Here is a 19,737-nt window from a genome sequence, read left to right on the forward strand (position 1 = left end):
AGGAATCATGATACGTCATGGATATGCCATTTTCCATCCCCATTCACAGTTACTGCAACACTGGAATGTAGGTAGAGGATGAAAATCCAGAAAGAATATGCACAGTCACATTGAGCCTCAGAGGCTGGGCTTTCTGGCAAGGGGTTGTGCACAGTGGTGTGCAACAGTGGGAGAGAACTGACAGAAGGATACTGCAAAATCCTTGCCTCCTCACCTGCCCCAAAAGAATCCAGAAAGGAAGTTCAGGAGGAAGCCAAATAATTTATTATCTCTTGAACAGTTTGGGTAAGGAAGGAGAGGGCAGGGCCACGGTCCTTAACTGGAAAGGAATGAAGAACGTTTTCAGTGCAGAATGGTCTGTTGGTCAGAGGTATGAGATTAGGCCTGATGGTATTTTCAGTACTGATTGGGAAAGGGCATTGTGAGCTCAAACTAGGAGCATCCCAGAGTCAGTCCTGTGCCAGGCTCCATAGTCTCTAAAACAATCAGTGCCATTAATCTGTGTGTGAGAGGCAGGTCAGCACTTGTCAGAGTTCCCACTGTGTAGAAATAGTTCACTGCTAGGGATGCTGTGTCTGTCAGTGTCATGTTTCTATGGGTCAGGCTCAGTCCTGTATCAGAGGCATGCCTCCTTTCCTGTGTACTGCTCCATTCTTGTTCCTTTTGTGTCACATAACCTACCTTTTCCTGTGCTTTGGGGTTAGTCCATGCTTTGGGTGTCGGTCTCCTGCGTCAGTTGTGGTTTGTGTTTTGTGTGTCTGGAAGGGTCAGTACTTGTCATTTGCCCTGCCTCAGCCCCCACGGCCCCTCTACTCCTCATCCAGGGCCCAGTGTGCTGATGGTAGTGTAGCTAAGCCTGGACAGCGAAGCAATGGATGGAGTGGGAGGGTCCTCATCGGGAAGAGGCCTGGGGCGAGCTCGTGGAGGCCGGGGGCAGCAGCGAGCGCACGTTTCCAGGCAGGCCTGGCGAAAGCGACGGTGCATGAAGCAGTAGACCAGGGGGTTCACACAGGCCGAGGCATAGCTCAGCAAGTGAATGAAGGAGATAGGAGCACCTGAGAGTGCTCTGTGTGCACCCAGGCCATCAAAGGCGCGCCACGTGTTGGCACTATAAACTGGCAACCAACACAGAAAAAAAAGCACAACGATCACCAGCAACATTCGCACCACGCGCTTCTTAGCCAGCAGCTTGGCCTGGGTGGGCCGGGAGCCGGGCCCAGGAGCCGTCAGCGCCGACAGCTCCAGTGCAGGCCGGGAACGCGGAAGTTGCACATAGCAGCCATCACTGTCTTCGCCAACCGCGCCAGTCTCAGACTGGCAACGCCCGTTCTGGTGAATAGCACCTGAGCACAGAGGGTGGGCGGTCAGAGAAAAAGGCAAGAGTCCTCCTAGTTTCCAGCCCAGTCCCCACCTGACCTCCGCTCCCAGCCGTAACCCCATTTCCAGCTTTTTTCTCACCTCCATTTTAGCCCCACCCACTCCAGCAGGCCCTGTCGCCCTCCAAAGCTCCGCCTCTTCCAGATTTTGCTCACCTGGTCCAGCCCCACCTGGCAGCCTGCCTTGGCTTCGGACCCTGCTTTGGCTCTCGCTGTCACTGTCACCGTCAAAGCGAAGCCCTAAGTAGAGCTCGCGAGAGATAAGCCCATAGGCCACGGCCATAACCACACCCGGGATGAAGAACAAGAGCAGGAGCAGCAGTACGGACCTGAAGGCAAGACAGACAGATCACTTGGGTTTCTGTTCAGCTATAATCACAGATGGAGAAAAAGCCAAGGACTGGTGTTTCTAGGGCTGTGGCCAGGTACCTGAAATAGGAGTAGGATTTGGGGGTGCCACTGGGAAGGGAGAGAGAACTGCAGAAGAGACCCAAACTGGAACTCCAGGGTGGTGGATGCGGAATAGGAATTGGCATGGTAATTCTCCGGGCAGCTGGAGGAAGATTCTGGGCAATGGTCGTAATCATCTAATAGGGGTGACAAAGGAATTCCTAGGATAATTTGTGGGTAAGCTCACCAGGTCTGGCGGACCCGTGCACTGGGCCAGCGATGCACGCACTGTAGCACACGAGGGCCCACTGGTTGCACGACGGTGTACACGGGGTAGGGCACCATGAGTAGTCCGGACAGCAGCCACGTCGCTACGATCACGCGAGCTGCGTGGGAGCGCGTCTGCCATACTCGTGCCTGCAGTGGTCGGCAGATGGCGCTGTACCGCTCCAGTGCTATGGCCACGAGGCTTAGCGTGGACACGCTCACAGACACCCCTAAACAAGGGAAGAGACAGGAGGGAGTCACCTAGGAAACTTGCGCTGCACAACCATCAGTGGGACTTCCTCACACCCCTCCCTGCCAATGGGCTGTAATGGGAGGACCCCTACATCCACAAGAGCTTTAGGAGGGGAGAATGGCAAATGGGGGTGCGTGGTTGTCTCACCCACCCATGAAGTAGGAAACCGCCTTGCAGATAACTGTGCCAAAGATGAATGTGCCCATGAGATTGGGCAGGAGGGTGAAGGGCATGCAAGCCACAGCCAGCAGAAGGTCGCTGACTGCCAGTGAGAGTAGGAAGGCATTGGTGACGGTCCTCAGGCGGCGGCTCAGTCCCAGGACCACGATGATGAGCACGTTTCCTCCAACGCTCATCAGGAAGATCACTGCGTAAAGAGTGATTCTAATGGCCAGCTCCAATTCTGGGTAAGAAGAGGGAGAGGTGGCAGTAGGTGGTCAGCCCTCATTCAGCCAAACCCCCCTCCTTCCCTCTTATCCCCAACCCTCATTACCCAGCCAGATGCCTACATTCCCCACCCAGGAACTGCTCAGTAAAAGGTGAACTTGAATCCTTTAGCTTTCTAACCCCTTGAGGTTTGGTTAAATTGGCCCAACTCTGCCCTTCCTTAAGAAAGCCTGCCTCTTCTCAACGTTTGTTCCAAATCTTTCTCTTTGCAGCCAAACTTCTTAAGAGGATATTTGTGTCTTCTCATTTGCTCTTCAATCTATTACAATACAATATTCTGTACCCTATCGCTGCATACTTCTTCCCAAGTACACTAATCTTTAACTGCTAAATTCAAAGGTCCTTTCTTAGCCTATTCTATTTGACCTCTCTAGAGTATTTTACACTGTTGATAACCCACTGCCTTTTAAATCACATCAGATCATGTCTTTATTCTCTAAAGGCAAAAGCAAAAAAAATCCTTCGCTTATTCTCTACTGTCTGCAACCCCTCAGAATGTCATCAAGATCTTCCCAATCTCTTTCTCCCCTACCCCCTCCCTGCACTGCAGCCATTTAAGCAAGCCACTGGATGACACAGTTTCTTGAATGCATCATTTGCACTTGTGACTCTCTTCCTGCTCAAGCTAGTTTCTCAGACCGGAATACTCTTTCACCAACCCTCCTCACAATTTCCACCCCTCATGACAAGCTTATTTTCTGTATCTGGTGAATTCCTATTCATCCCTTGTTGGTCAAGACTCAAAGTGACTGCTACTTCTTCTGTAAGGCCCTTCTGGATACCTCATTTGGTATTACTCTCCCCTTTCTCTGACCCATGCCTGTTTCTTACACAACTGTTAAAGCCTATTTTACTTCTGCCTTGTATTTTAATTCTCTCCAAACATTCATTCTCACTCTATAAACATTTACAGAGGACTCCCTTTGTGCTAGGCACTGGGGACAAAGAGATGAACACGACAAGCTCCCTGACATTTGAGAACTCACAGTGGGGAAGTAAATTCAGATACATAAACAGATGTGATAAGGAATGAGGCTGAAGGATATAAAATGTGCTGTCAGAGCTCATAGGAGGGACACCTGTGTGAGGCAGAGGAGCTGGGAGGCTGACCCCATTCTTTTGTGTCATTGTCTACTAAAAGATGGATTAATCTTTGGACCACTACGTCACAACCAAGCAGATTTAGATAAAATCAAATTGGATTGAAAAGGACTGAATCACATGCCTATGACCTCAGCATGAGAGGAATTAGAGCTTGAAGGTAGAGAGGGCAGCCGACAGAGCCTCCTAGATTGCAGAGAAGAAAGGGCTCAAAGCTGCAGTCCTCTCTTCCAGAGCCCTATACTCTGACCCTCATTTTAGCTCCCAAATTGAAAACTACAGCCATGCACTGAATAAAGATGCTTTGGTAAATGACAAATTTCGTATACGATGGTGGTCTCATAAGATTATAATGAATAGCTGAGTGCAGTGGCTCATATTTGTAATCCCAGCACTTTGGGAGGCCAAGGCGGGAGGATCACTTGAGGCCAGGAGCTTGAGATCAGCCTGAGCAACATAGCAAAACCCCATCTCTACAAAACATAAAAAATTAGCTGGGTGTGGTGACACATGCCTATAGTCATAGCTACTCAGGAGTTTGAGGCAGAAAGATTGCTTGAATCCAGGAGTTCGAGGCTGCAGTGAGCTGTAATAGTGCCACTGCACTCCAGCCTGCACAACAAAGTGAGACTCTGTCTCAGATAAAACCCAAAACAACAATAACAAAAGATTATGATGGAGCTGAAAAATTTCTGTCACCTAGCTATGTTATTGTAACATTGCAGCATAATGCATTATGTATGTGCTTGTGGGGATACTGGTATAAACAAACCTACTGTGCTGTCAGTCATGTAAAAGTCTAGCACATACAATGATGTACATGATACTTGATAGTGATAATAAATGACTGTGTGACTGGTTGATGTATTTACTACATTATACTTTCAATCATTATTTTAGAGTATACTCTTACTTATTTTTTTTAAAAAGTTAACTATAAAACAGCCTCAGGCAGGTCCTTTAAGATGTATTCCAGAATAAAGCACTGTTACTATAGGAGATGACAGCTCCATGTGTGGTGTTGCCCTGATGACCTTCCAGTGGGACAAGATGTGGAGGTGGAAGATGGCAATATTTATTCTGACCCTGTGTAGGCCAATGTGTGTGTTTGTGTCTTGGTTTTAACAGAAAGGTTTTTTTTTTTTTTTTTTTTTTTTTTTTTTTTTTTTTTTTTAAGTTAAAAACAGAAAAAAGCTTAAAGGATAAGAGTATAAAAAAAGAAAATATTTTTGTATAGCCATACAATGTGTTTTTTGTTTTACACTGTGTTATTACAAAAGAGTCATAAAGTTTATAAAGTACAAAGTTACAGTGTGCTAAGGTTAATTTATTATTAAATAAGGAAATTTTGAAAAATAAATTTAGTGCAGCCTAAGCATCCAGTGTTTATAAAGTCTACAGAAGTGTACCGTATGTCCTAGGCCTTTACATTCACTCGCCACCCACTCACTGACTTACCCAGAGCAACATCTACTCCTGCAAGTTCCATTTATGGTACGTGCCCTATACAGGGGTATGATGGTTTATCTTTTATACTGTATTTTCACTGTACCTTTTCTATGTTTAGATACACAAATACATAATATTGTGTTACTCTTCCCTACAATATTCAGCACAGTAATATACTGTATAGGTTTGTAGCCTGGGAGCAATAGGCTATACCATATAGCCTAGGTATGTAGTAGGTTATACCATCTAGGTTTGTGTGAGTACTCTCTGTGATATTTACACAATGAAATCACCTAATGATGCATTTCTCAGAAGGTATCCCCATCATTAGTTAATGCATGACTGTATTTTCTCATAACAAAAACCAATTTATTTAGAAATTGTAGGCATCAAATAAATGCTATTTATAAAATCTTCCAAACTGAGCTCCGCAGTAACATTCTTTGCTCAAGACCACACACCTGATAAGGGGCTGAATCAGAATAGAAGCCAAGTCCCTGATCCCTAAAGTGCTTTGCCTCCTACTGTTTGTTCCTGCAGTGCTCTGTCATTCATCATACTGCCTCCTTGTTTTTTTGTTTGTTTGTTTGTTTTTGTTTTTGAGACAGAGTTTTGCTCTTGTTGCCCAGGCTGGAGTGCAATGGCATGATCTAGGCTCACCGCAACCTCTGCCTCCTGGGTTCAAGCGATTCTCCTGCCTCAGCCTCCTGAGTAGCTGGAATTACAGGCATGTACCACCACGCCCAGCTAATTTTGTATTTTTAGTAGAGGTGAGTTTCTCCATGTTGGTAGGGCTGGTCTCAAACTCCCGACCTCAGGTGATCGCCTGCCTTGGCCTCCCAAAGTGCTGGGATTACAGGTTTAAGCCACCGCACCCAACCCATACTGCCTCCTTCTTAATCAAATCTCAGTCTAAATGCCTCTTTTTCCCTCTCTCTCTACTCAACCATGTCATTTCTCACTGCATTAGTATGTATGTAATTCTCTGTCTTCCCCACTAGACTAGGAGCTTCTTGAGGACAGGGGCAAGGTCCATCTCACTCTCCAGTATGTCCCTAGCACTTGTCATCCCTAGCACAAAGGAGGCAGTCAACACATGCTTGTTAATGAATCTTGGATGATTCTGTCTTTCAAGACAGACGTGCACCTGCTTTCCCCCTCCTCATCCATCTCTCATCTCTGCAGAGGTGCTTCAGCATGCCCTCTCTTCTTCTTCTTTGCCTCTGTCTTTTTGGAGACACATGTTGGAAGGTCCTTGTGGGGGTCAGTGAGAGGCTATGATTTCAGATGCATAGCTTTTGTTTTTTATATGCAAACCATCTATATTTCCTTTAGAAACTGGGCCTCTCTCTGTAAGGCAGGATTATGGAAGGCTTATAGGTGACAAAATTTGACGGTAATAAGTGTGTATGGTGGAGAATAAAGCACCTTTAGGAGGGAGGCCTCTGTCAGGGAGGTCCTTGGACTCAGAAAAAAGCTGTGGTTTATCTTGGACTCACTGTTTCTCCTCCAAATCTATTGTCCTCCCACCCCCAGCCTCCACCTCTTTAATCTTTCTAGGTCCATTATCTTGCTTACATCTGCCTGTGGATGTCTTTCTTCAACTAATTATTGATGCAATTGCCACACCTCAAATTGGTACAGTACTGTGAAGTATAAGAAGCAATTTCTCATTCATTCATCCAGCTGATATGTCCCATGTGTGTGCCCTTGAGCTTGGCTAATTGTGATGGACCATAAAGATGTAGCTAAATCTCACCCTTATAAAGTTCGCAATATGCTTGGGGACTCCTGAAATGTAGAAGACAAAGTCCCGGTAAAAATGACCAGCAACTGTGCAGTGTTTTGCTGTTTTACAGGACATTCCTAGCTATTATCTTATTTCCAGCCACCACTGTCTCCACAGGTCTTTGCTGTTGAACAGTTTGGAAATGTGAAAAATTCTAATTTAAAGCAATTTTAGAGCCAGGAGTTTGGGGAGACAGAGCGAGGGATAAATAGGTGAAGCACAGGGGATTTTTAGGGCAGTGAAACTATTCTGTATGATACTGTAATGGTGGATACATGCCATTATACATTTGTCAAAACCATACAACACAAAAAAGTGAACCCTAATGTAAACTCTAGAATTTAGTGAATAATGTATTGATATTGGCTTATAAATTGTGACAAATGTACCACACTAATGTAAGCTGTTAATAATAGGGTAAATTCTGTATATATGTGTGTTTGTGTGTGTATGGGCACTCTGTACTTTTTGTAAACTTAAAACTGCTCTAAAAATAATCTATTAGTTTAAAAAGTCATGCACAAAATAAATCAGAATTAGACTTGCATGCGTGTGTGTGTGTGTGTGTGTGTGTGTGTGTATTGATGTGTGTTTGCATGGTGGAATATGAGTGATGACAGTGGCTTCAGTGACTAGAAAACAGGCATGGGCAGAAGGATGGGAGATAGCACCTACTGGAGTACATCCACAAGTGCCTTGATAGTCTACTCATGAGCATCATCTCATCATCTTCCTGGGGATGAGAGGAAAACTGGCATCAGACCAGGGGACTCAGAAGACTGGGACAGTTCAGTTCTTCTTCTGGTGTTTAGAAGATCGGTATTTGTTCTGTCTAGATAATGGTAGAGAAGTATGAGCACAAAAATCCAGACAATGTGACATAAAATGAAAACCAAGCCTTCCTAAGGAAAAACTCCACAGAACACTGAAGCTGCTGATGCCTCAAATTCTGCATTCTACTGGCATGTTTGATCTGTTCACCCATGCACACAGGCATCAAAGTAATACCCTTGTCTTTATGATAAGCAGGGATCACATGCAACTGACTGTGGGTAGTGGCTGGGTGAATGGGGGAATCCACATAGTGGGTACTGAGGGGGCAGAAGTAATATACAAGGGTGTGTAGGTAATATCAGAGTGAGTGTTGGGCATACTTTAGTCTTTGAAATAGTATATAGGTAGGTGAAAGTCACGAAATAACTGGAGAATGGTAACAGCTACATGCTTATAGGTAATATCCGATTGAATATGGCTTACATTTAAGTTTAGATAATATCCGAGTAAGTGTAGTAACATTTGAAAGAGCAAAGGTTAATATTCAACTCTCTGTAGATAACATTTTGTAGGTAACATCTTCAGGAAGCATAGATTACATTCAGAGGTCTACTTGTGAATAGTGGAATATCCAGATAATGATAGAAATTGCTGACTGAGCAGAAGTAATATCCAAGTATGTATGGGTAGTATTTGAGTTTGGATAGATGTTAGCATGTTAAACTAAATTAAGATGTTAATCTGGGCCAGACATGGTGGCTCATATCTGTAATCCCAGCACTTTGGAAGGCTGAGGTTGGCAGATCTCTTAGGTCAAGCATTTAGAGACCAGCCTGGGTAACATGGAAAAACCCTATCTCTACAAAAAATACAAAAAATTAGCCACTTGTGGTGGCACATGCCTGTAGTTCCAGCTACTCAGGGGGTTGAGGTGGGAGGATCACCTGAGCCTGTGGAGGTCAAGGCTGCAGTGAGCCGTGATCATGCTACTGCACCCCAGCCTGGGCAACAGAGGGAGACTGTCTCAAAAAAAAAAAAAAAAAAAAGATGTTAATCTGAATAAGTGAAATAACTGAGCACCTGAGTGAATGTAAGTAATATTTAAGCCTTTGTGGGTATTATCTGTAATATTATCTGTGAGAGTAATATTTGTAATTTTATGGGTAGTATCTGGGGAAAGCTTACTTAAGTGAGCATAGATAATATCTGATTGTGTGTGGATAATAATAAAATGAAAGTGAGTAGTGTTTGATGGATGGGTAACACCAAAATGACTTCGGACAATATTAAAGTGAGTGTGGTAACATTTGTCTTTCTGTGGGTACTGTCTGAGTGAACATGGGTCATACTCAAGTCTGCATGGATTATATAAGAAGAATAAAGTGGTAACATCCAAATTTCTATTGGTAACATTGGAGTGAACTTGGGTAACATATGCATCTGTGGGGATAATAGCTGAGTGAGTGTGGCTGACAGGGTCTCTGTGTGTAACATCTGACTGGCTGGGTAACATCCGAATGTGTGAGAAGCATTTAGATAAGTGAGGCAAATTTTTGCACCTGTGCTCTGAATTGCTTCACATCCCGCTTTCACAGGGACTCTTCTGTATTGACTATCCCCTTTCTTATCTGCACCTTCAATCTTCCTCTCTTGGCCCAATCAACATCAAACACTTTTAAAAGCTCTTGTTTTAAAATGTGTGCGCGCACACACAACAAATCTACACATATACCCGCGCCCCTACCCCAACCCAGCTGCCTCAATCTCATGCTATTTTTGGCAATATCCTGCTTTTCTCTCTCTCTCTCTCTCTCTTTCTCTCTCTCTACCAAACATTTGAAAGTTTTGGCTATATACCCTGGTTCACTTCTCATAACTCCCTCTCCCACCAGCCCAATCTTCAACTTACTATAGTCAAGCCTCAATACCTACAACTCCTAAATATTTTCTTGTTACTGAATCTGAAAGATGCTGTTCTGACTGTCCTGTTTTTTATTTATCTAACTTACATCAATAGCATTTGACATCGCTTACCCCAACCTGCTTGAAACTCTCTTTTTCTTGCTTTCTGGAAGGGCATAACTCCTGCCTTTCTGACGGTTTCATCTGAATCTCCTTCATAAATTCTCCTTTCTCCGCCAGGGTTTTAAATAATGGTCTTATGCAGAGTCTTGACCCAGGACTTATTTTCTTCTCGTTCTATACAAAATATTATGATTTTAACTATTCTCATGGCTTCTACCTCCTGTAGGCAAATACCTTCAAGTCTGTATTTCCACCTCAGACCTCTCCTGTAAGTTCCAGACCCCTGGATTCAATAGCTTACTAGGCAACCTCACCTGGATGTCCCACTAACATTTAGACTCAATGGGTTCCAAACTGAATTCATAATTCCTTCTTCCAAACCTATTTCTGCTGTTTTGTTATCTTGCTCATTGTATACAATTGCTATAGCACCAATATCCATTCAATTGTCCAAGTTAGAAATCTGAATGTCATCCCTTGACCTCTTCCATCCTCTCTGCTTCTAATCTGTTGATTCCATTTCCAGAAAAGGCTCTCAAATCTATACACCTCTCTCTCTCCCCCTTGCCATTACCTTAGTCTCAGCTAGCATCATCTTTCACCTAAACCAGTGTAATATAGTAACCTTCTAAAGTACCCCCCTGCCTTCCATCTCATGTCTTCCAATCCATTCTCCACATTATAGAACTAATCCTGGTAGTGCTACTGAATCTTTTAGTAGTTTCTATTGCCCTCAGGATAAAGTCCACATTCCATGGTCAGGTCTAGTAGGCTCTCTGCAAACTCTCTAGGCTGGTCTCCAGCCTGTTCATTATTCCCTTCTTAAGATATATGTTGTAGCCACTCAAAACTATGTCACAGTGGATAAAAGTGCCATGAATTCAAACTTGGAGCTTTTTATACATCTTTTATTTGGGATGCTTTCTGCCTCTTCTGCCTGTTTACTTGACTGACTCTTATATATATATACACACACACACACACACACACACACACACACACATACACACACACACACACACACACACATATATATACTTTTTTTTTTTCCCAACAGGAAGCTTAGAGCCAATCTCCCTAATTTTTTTCACTCTGTATCTCATTTCCTTAAGAGGCCAACCTTAATTCTCACGGAGGCTAGGCTGGGCTAGAGGTGCTCCACTTGTGTTCCCACTATCTTTTCCCTATCAAGGCTCTTCCACTTTGTGCTTCTATCCCCTGCTTGTCTGTCTCACCCATTAAGCTTTGAGCTCTGTGAAGTAGGAATTGTGTCAGTTTTGTGCAACTTACATTCCCACTGCCTAGCACAATCTCTGGTTCAATAAATATTGGCTGAATGACAAATCCAAGTGTGAGTGTGTAACAACTGGGCTGAGAAAGCATAGATTATTTCATGGGGTAAATACTTGGATTACAATTTATTCCAACTTTCCCTTCTCAAGTTTAGAAAAATTTATTTCCTTCACTAGAATCCCACTCCTTCCTTTTCTGCCCACTCAGCTTCAAGACCCAGCTCCAAGATTCTAGCCTCTGTGAAGTTCTTTTGGTGCCCACAGTTTAAACCTTTTCATGGGATTTCCACTGTGTCTGTGATTTTTCCATTTGCTTTTTTCTCTCTGCACTTGGCTATGGGTCATGAGGGACCAGACTGGGTCTAGTTTGCCTTGTACCCCCAGCACCTCGCCTAGGGCTGAAGAGGGAGCTTGGAAGATAGCTGGAGACATTACTTGCAGACAAAGAGAGAGGGCACAGAGCCTTGAAAGCTCCAACTAGGGAGGCAGAGGGGTTTGAGGAGTGAAATGGAGACAGGCAGTTTTAAGGGGCATCTCCTAGTGTCCAGCCTAAATCAGATTTGAGGATTTTTTTTTGGGATGCCTGGGGGCTGAGGTGTCAGATGTGATCACATCTTCGGTTTCCCATTCAAGCTTTCCAGAGTGCTCCCTCCCTCAACCAGCCCCCTTCTTTTCCCAATCCTGCCTTCCTTTCTTCCTTCCCTTCTCTGTTGTGGCTTTGTGAACTGGATGTAAGAAGGAAAAGGAGATCTGCAGGGTTGGCAAGAGGAGATCCTCGCCTTCTAACTGGTGTCTAGGAGGGGCTGCGTGTTGGGGAAGGGGCTGTGCTTTGGGGCAAGCAGCGGCTCTGGGTGTAATCAGGGGACCAGGATGTGAAGGGAGTTCCGACCAGGTGGTGTGAAGCTATGAACCTGTGAGCTGTGGGGGTGAAGGTGTGAGGGGAGCTGTTTGGGGGCTGAGGGGCACGGTGTGGGCGTTTGAGGAGATAGTGTGGAGCTCGTGGGGGGACTCTATTAGTGTTCTGGGGTACAGTGAGAAAGAGCTTGTGGAGGGGGATGAGGGGGGCACCCACCTCGTGTCCCGGCTCCGCGAATGCGAGGGGGCTCGCAGCTGAGGTTGCCCACACTGCTGCTGTTGAGGAGAGGCGCCGCCGGGAGGCACAGGGAAGCCCCCGGCCCGGGTCCGGTTCCCTGCACGCTCCGATTCAGCTTTAGCAGCTCCATGGCCCCCGCGGAGCCCGCCGCCTTACTCTGCTCGGCCCGGCGGGCTCCCACCGCGGCTCCACCTGCTCACGCTGCGATGGGCTCAGGCTCCCACCGCCCTCCTCCCCCACCTCCCTGCCCCGCCTGGTCTCCGCCCCCAGTCCAGGCGCCTGCCCTTCCACTCTCCTGCGGCTCACCCCGCCTGGGTTCCCGTCCCTCCGCCAGCTTCTGTCCCACCAGGTGACTGTGCACCCCCTCCCGGGCTCGGGAGTTCTGCCCCTCCCTGTGCGACTGTCCTCCAGGCTCGCCCCCTCCCTAGATCTGTCCTGTCTCCTCTTAGAGATTTCTCTCCTGCCCACCTCTCTTTATCACCCGCCCCCACCCTCGATTCCCCGGAACGACAGAGAGAGAGAGAGAGAGAGAGAGAAAGAAAGAGAGAGAGAGAGAGAGAGAGAAGACAAGAGTGTTGGCAGCGCAGCGGGAGGTTTTGGGGAAGGGAGGGTAGGAGGCGTTGGGTAGAGACGGCTGCCACGGATCCAACATCTTTCTCTGGTGTATCAGGGAACGTGGAGGTGGCGTTGGAGACCGGGTCTGCGTGCGTCACCTGCTGAGGCGCGGATGCTTTAGTCTGCACCTAGAGCCGCATTTACGGTACTGTGTTGCAGTGACCGAAGTGACCGTGACACTATTGCTACCGTAGTTCCCTGCAGCTCCTCGCTGCGGGACTAGGGTAGCTCCTGCATCTGTCTCCGCAACCTTCACCTCCTATCGGAGGCTCAACACTCAGGCTTCCACTTAAGGTTCCCAAGGAGCCCTCCACAGCTGGGCGGGAGTGGGGATGGGGCCGGGATTTGGCTCCAGGGGAGGCTTGCCAGGGGAAAGGGCTCCCGGGAGGCAGCTTCTGACTTGGGTGTTGAGGGCAGTTGGGGGTGGTGGCAAGAGTTGACAAGGATAAACCCGAGTAACGTGAAGATGGGATATAATTCTAACGCCGGCCCAGCGCAGACAAAAGAGGAGGAGACGGTTGGCTTTCTCCACCGTCTCCAGGCAGCGCCCACGCCCACCCGACACGCTAACGGCTCCCTGTTTACTCTCAGTGCAGGCAGAGCTGCCTGTGTAGGGTGTCAGTTTCCCACGAGTGGGGGCTGGAAGGGGACTGGGTCACTGGGGTGCAGCAGGAACAGGGCTGAAGGGTGCAGGACTGAACTGGGTTCATCTTCTCAGGGCAGGATTTGCCTCTTCTACTATTTCAGCCCTGCTCCTTATGCATTCTCCTATCCATTCCTTTTCTTCCCCAGATTCCTATCTCCAGATTCCTATCCATTCTTCAGATTCCAGATGAACTCCAATACAATGTGAAATTCTGTCTTTTGACCCCCAGCAGTAGCTGTAAGAGGTGGGAGACGGGCATCAGTGGAAGAGCAAATTAGAGAATGGAGTCTGGCTTTATGGGGGATTCAGCAGGCCTTTTATCCAATCAATCTTTTGGAGAGGACCTGGTTCAGCCAGTTCTGAGTTTATAGGGGCTGAAGCATTGAAAGAGAGTTGAAAGACAGTTTATGCCTGAGATGTCCTCAACTGCCCCTCCTTCCCTTCCTCCTGGCACTGCCTGTCTTGCCCATCAGAGAGCCTGGACCAGACGAGCTTGATTTCCTATTTGTTCAACTCCAGCGCAGGTGAGGCCTCAGATAACCTGCTCAAGTTTTCCCACATTGGATGGCAGTACGATGAGGAGGGAAGGGAGCAAAGGACGTAAGGGAGAGGGGAGTGAAAATAGAAGTAGATGAACATTCACTTATTTAGCAAACTATGCCAGTTCTAGGGGTGTGCACTAGTTGTTCAGTATAGTTTGCCCCTGAGTAGCACCTACTCTAGTGGGGATTTTCCCAAGTAAGCCAATGATTGTAATATGCGGTCGTTAAGTGCACCCATCGGGATGTACATATCAGAAATTTAGGAATTATTATTGATGCCTTACTCCCCTATGATCCTTCACCCCTGTGCTGGATGCTGTGATGCAAAGCCCAGAACTCTCTTCAAAAATGAAGGATTTATTTTCCAGTCGCAGAGAGTGCTGCTAAAAGATGGCCCTCAGCTGTCAGAACCCTTCAGGAGTTGCCTAAGCAGAAGAAAGCCAGCTCATCCAAGGTTATGCTCCCTTTCTTGGGCATTCTATATCCAATGACCAATCAGCGCAGAGGTATAAAAGTTTAGTCCCCTCAACCCAGTGGTGGACAACTCTGAAAGATGCTCACATCCCCAGAGCCCTTCATAGGGTTGACTGAGGTCTTTGCTGGGTCTGAATTACTGCTCAGCTTTTCCTTTTGCCCAATCCTATTTTCATCCTCTCTCTTGCACAGGTGTTAACTCCAAGAGTACTCCTTAGTAAACATCCTCCACAGTAATCTTTGTTTGAGAGTCTGCTTCCTGGGGAACATAACTACATCCCTCCCATATTGAATCAATCACAAAGTCCTGTTCATTTTAGCTACTGAGTGTTCCTTGAATCTGTCTGCTTATATGTCCACTGATATTACCCTACTCTTGAACCACACTCCTAGCTTCCTAAGTGGGCCACCATATTTTACTGATGCCTCTTTACATCTATCCTTCATCTTTAGCCCATGTACTATGCTTAGAATACAAATCTGACTACCCCACTCTTTTGACCTTTGCTTTTGAGATAGAGAAAGCATTTTAACAGAATCTAGAAAGCCTATGTGGCCTGGCTCCCACTTACCTCTCTAGCCACATTATTTCAAATCACTATGAGTCACTGATTCTTTTTCTCTCCACTGTAGACACACTGGCCTTTTTTGGTCACTCCCTCTTTTTTTCTCTTTTATTTTTATTTTTATTTTTTTATTTTTTATTTTTGCTATATGTCCTCCAGTTGCATAGCTTTTCCATATGCTCTCTGGAAGCTTCTTCTTTCCTTCCTTACCTAATTAACACTTACTCATCCATCTGATCTCAGCTCAAGCTACAATTATTCAGGGATATTTCCCCTGACTTCCTCTCTTTGGGTAGGCAGAATTAGAAGATGACCCCCAATGACTCTCACCCTAATATAATCTTTTGTGTGTGGATGGACCTGTGCATATGATGAGATACTACTTCCACAATTACGTTATATGGCAAAAGGGATTTTGCAGATGGAGTTAATTCTACTAATCAGTTGATCTCAAGATTGAGAGATTATCTGGCTAGTCCTAACCAACTCACATAAGTTCTTTAAAAGCCAAGGGTTCTTTTTTTCTGGCTAGTAGCAGAAGAGGAAATCAAAGAGATTGGAAGAATGAGAGGAATTCAACACACTGTTGATAACTTGAAGACGGATAATGGGCAAGGAATGCAGGTGGCTGTTTTCTGGCCTGAGGGTTAAGGAGGGCACAGGGCAAGTCCTGAGAGTGGCCTCTAGTTGACAGCAGTCTCTAGCTGACAGCCAGCAAAAGAACAGAGACCTGAATCCTCCCCCGAGTCTGTAGAAGAGAATTCAGTCTGGCTGAAACCTTAATTTTTGATACCCTGAGCAGAGAACCCAGCCACACTGTGTAGACCTCTGGCCAATAGATCTGTGAGCTAATAAATGGGTGTTGTTTTTAGCCACTACATTCATGGTAATTTATTACAACAGCAATAGACAAATCATACACCTTTTATCTAATGAGGCAGCAAATGCAGATTCTTGCAAGCCATGCAAGGAAGAACTGGGAGCATTGGAAATTTGTTAAGATTTAGAAAGATTTGGAAAGATTGCAGTGGAGCTAGTGTGGAGAGCAACTTAAAAGGTGGGACCAACTGGGAGTCCATGACAGTAATTTGGGTGAGAGATGGTAGTGGCTTAACCTAAAGTCATGGACGTAGTGGAAAAGATTGATCTAAGACCTATTTAGGAGGTAGAAACAGAATTTAAAGATAATTTGCATGTGGAGTGTGAGAAAGAAGGATGAGATAAAAAATGAATAAGGTTTTGGTAACTCAATATAAACTATCTGATGATCACCTACTATGTTCAAGGCACATTACCTTTAAGCACATTTAATCCTCATGAAGAACCATGAATTTAGGTCCAATATTGTTGATTAATATTTTAGATGAAAAAACTGTGGCTTAGAGAGAGTTTAAGTAACCTGCCCAAAGCCAGAAAGCTACTAGGTGAAAGAGCCAGAATTCAAAGTCAGGGATTTTGGAAATCAGAATTCAATTGTTCATACTGTGCTGCTTAGAATGAGTAGATGTCTTACTAGATTTCTCTGATTACCTTCTTTCTCTCATTTTACACAATATTGTTTTCAAATTTTCTTGTCTCATAAAATCTCTGATTTCTTCTCCCACCCTGACACACACACACACACACACACACACACACACACACACACAGCATTATTCACTCTGAACCTAGACTCCAACTTCATAGAGAAAATAGTAACTAGCAGAGAGAAACTCCCACCATTAAATCTGTTCTGTTTTGGACATATTAAGTTTCAGAAGTCTATTAGATATCTAAGTAGAATTCCATTAGGAAGCTAAATATACAGATTGTATAGGAAGTAATGCAAACCACAGAATTAGAGTGTGTAGAATAAGAACAAGTGAAGTATCAAGTCAGACTTTTAGAGGTCATTATTTAAAGACTGGATAGAGAAAGATGAGCCTGCAAAATACATCAAGAAAGAGTAGACAGAGGGACAGGAGGAAACCCAGAGAGTGAAGCATCATAAAAGCTAAAAAAGAAGAGGTGCAAAAAGAAACTGGTGAACTCATTCAAATGCTGCTCCTGGGTAAGCAAAATGAGGAATGAGAAAAGTGGTCCAAAATTAGTGACCTGGAGATCTTTGGCAACCTTAGAGCCATTTTAGTGAGGTTGTTGAGGCAGAAGGCAGGGTAGGTGTACTGAAAACTGAATGTGACGGGAGGGAGGGGAGTAAATGACTTTAGGTAAGTTTTTAAGAAATGTAGTTATTAAGGAAAGGGGATAGAGCTGCAGGAGGATGTCAAATGAAAGATTTTTTTTTTTTTTAAGATGGGAGGACTTGAACTAACTTTCTTTCTTTCTCTTTCTCTCTCTCTTTCTTTCTCTTTCATTTTTTTTTTGGCAGATGGAATTACTCCAATACATAAAAAGACTGAAGATACAGGAGAGAGAGAATGGTTAATTAATAATGCAAGGTTCCTGAGGAGTCAGGGATGTATGCAATCCAGAGTGGAAGTGGAGGATCCTAGCTTTTGATTGCAGTAGAGACTCAACTGTAAGAGGAAATTAGTAGAAGATGATTATAGATGAAAATAAGCTATGGCCAACAAAATAACAGCTACATTTCCTAGACCTTTTCACAGCTAAGTTCAAAAAATGCACATTATGACTAGGTAGTATCTGTAGGTAGAAGTGATATATGCAGCTTCCACATCAAGGCCTTAAAGGAGAGAAATGGACCTTCTCTTCCTCTCTGCCCCTATGGGAGGGCAATAGGAATGTAAATAGGAAAGCAAGCCACCTTCAATCCTGTAGTAAGGGTAACATATTAGGGATGGCAGAATGACAAAATGGAAGGAGTCTGGGTCTCCTATACTCTCAATCCATTTTATCGTCCCTGGTTCTTCTGCATGAAAACGAAACTACAGTCTTAAGTTCTTACAATTTTTTTCTCTACTGTCATGGCAACCTAACCTACATCTTAACAAGACAGTTGTTTGTAGGTTTGGTAGGGAGCTGCTGTCTGATAGTTTTTATTTTTGCTATGAGGTTGGAGATCTGGTTATCAGAGAGTGGTGTGTGTGTGTGTGTGCGTGCGTGTGCGCGTGTGTGCATGTGTGTGTGTGTGATGAAAATTTTTAGTAGTCAAGATGGTTTAAGAAAACAATATATAATGGGAGAAGGGAAAGGAGACCTGAGGAATGTAGTGAGATAATAGGAAAATACTGAGGGCTCACTTAAGGGTTGATGACTACGAATTTCTAGTGGGATCAACTTCTCAGCAGAGCTCGGCTGGTTGGACGCAAGCAAGGAGAATGTTCATGGTTCAGTTCATCCAAAGTTGGAATTTTACCAGATGAATGGAATGGCAAAATTAAGGGACAAGTGTGAAATAATGAGTCATAAAATCTCAGCTGGACATGGAGAAGAAAAAATCATATTCCAAGGGTCTGGCTCCTGCCCTTGTTACTGCATTTGGAGATAGGGCCTTTAAAGAGGTAATTAAAGTTAAATAAGGTTATAAGGGTGGGGCTAGAACTGTTGTCATTATAAGACGGGGAAGAGATACCAGATATCTTCCCATCCACCATTTCCCTCATCCCCTCCCACCCCTTCCCCCTGCAAGCCACACAGAGAGGAAAGACCATGTGAGGATGCTGTCTGTAGGCGGCCCTCACCAGAAATTGAATGTGTTGGTACCTTGATCTAGGTTTTCTAGGCTCTAGAACTGTAAGAAAATAATTTCTGTTGTTTAAGTCATCTAGTCTGTGGTGTCTTGTTTTGGCAGCCTGAGCTGACTAATACATGCCCCTTTCTCCAACAGTTTCTCAGACTTCTCGCCATATTACTGTCATTACTTACTTTCTATCTTTTCTTTACTCTCACACCCAAACACTGGCTCTAGCTGGATGGTCATACTTGGCTTGAGGAGCCTCAAATATCTTATATTTTCCTTGTGGATGCCATGTTTTCATTATCTTTGTATCTTGCTCATATTCTCCCCTCTAAGTAAATGCAGATGGGTATGGAAGGTGAGGGCTAGGAGATGGCACGTGTAGATTGATTTCAAGATGTTTTGTAAAAGGGAAAATAAAAAACAAGAAATAGCTATAGTGAAGAAGGGAGGGGGGACAGAGGATGGAGGGGAAAGGAATGAAAATGCAGTGCTAAAAAGGTAGAACTCATTTCTCGAAATCATGAAATTACATCTATACTTCCTTTGCTAGAGATAAGCCAGCATTTTGGAGAGAATGAGATATCTCAGGGCAGGAAAATAGGGATGCTTTAGATCAGAGTAAGGAGGGAATTGCAAAGCCAATATGGACAAAGCCATATGAAAGAGACTTGGACCCTTGTCCAGGAACAAGTCAGAAAACTAAGAGGTCAAGGAAGCACATGCAAGAGGTCCTGAAGTAGGCTTGGGCTCAGTCCTGAGGGACTCTGTCTTTCTAACTCAAGCCTTCACCTGCCCAGGTTGTTCGTTATTTGGTTTTAGTTTTGGTTTTGGTTTTTTAGAAGGGGATTTTGGGCCACCTAGCTTGACTCTTGTAGCTAGAACAATTTACTTTCCCTTTTGGGAAGTCTCAATCTCCCATGGTACTGCCCCATTGGCCCAAATGTGGGCACATGATCCTTCTTTGAATACTCTATATCATAACTGAGATAAGAGGGGAA

General features: G+C 44.8%; 1 protein-coding gene across 4 annotated transcripts; it reads right to left on the minus strand.

Moving 5' to 3' along the window:
• Nucleotides 1–241: 241 nt before the first annotated feature.
• CCKBR (cholecystokinin B receptor) lies at nt 242–12,917 on the minus strand. 4 transcript variants are annotated; one of them, XM_011972519.1, is made up of 6 exons: nt 12,236–12,917; nt 2,438–2,689; nt 2,014–2,263; nt 1,548–1,705; nt 1,015–1,343; nt 242–963 (listed from the first exon to the last, which is right to left on the minus strand). In XM_011972519.1, exons 1-6 carry the CDS (start codon nt 12,384–12,386, stop codon nt 817–819), a joined length of 1,287 nt encoding a protein of 428 aa, XP_011827909.1. In that variant the 5' UTR covers nt 12,387–12,917; the 3' UTR covers nt 242–816. The 4 variants fall into 4 exon arrangements, with proteins under 4 accessions (XP_011827909.1, XP_011827908.1, XP_011827910.1 ...); XM_011972518.1 differs by having other exon boundaries at nt 242–1,343; XM_011972517.1 differs by having other exon boundaries at nt 817–1,343; nt 1,533–1,705.
• Between the last annotated feature and the right edge of the window lie 6,820 nt (nt 12,918–19,737).

This window comes from Mandrillus leucophaeus, unplaced genomic scaffold, assembly GCF_000951045.1.
Source record: "Mandrillus leucophaeus isolate KB7577 unplaced genomic scaffold, Mleu.le_1.0 Scaffold1296, whole genome shotgun sequence".
Lineage (NCBI taxonomy): Eukaryota > Metazoa > Chordata > Mammalia > Primates > Cercopithecidae > Mandrillus > Mandrillus leucophaeus.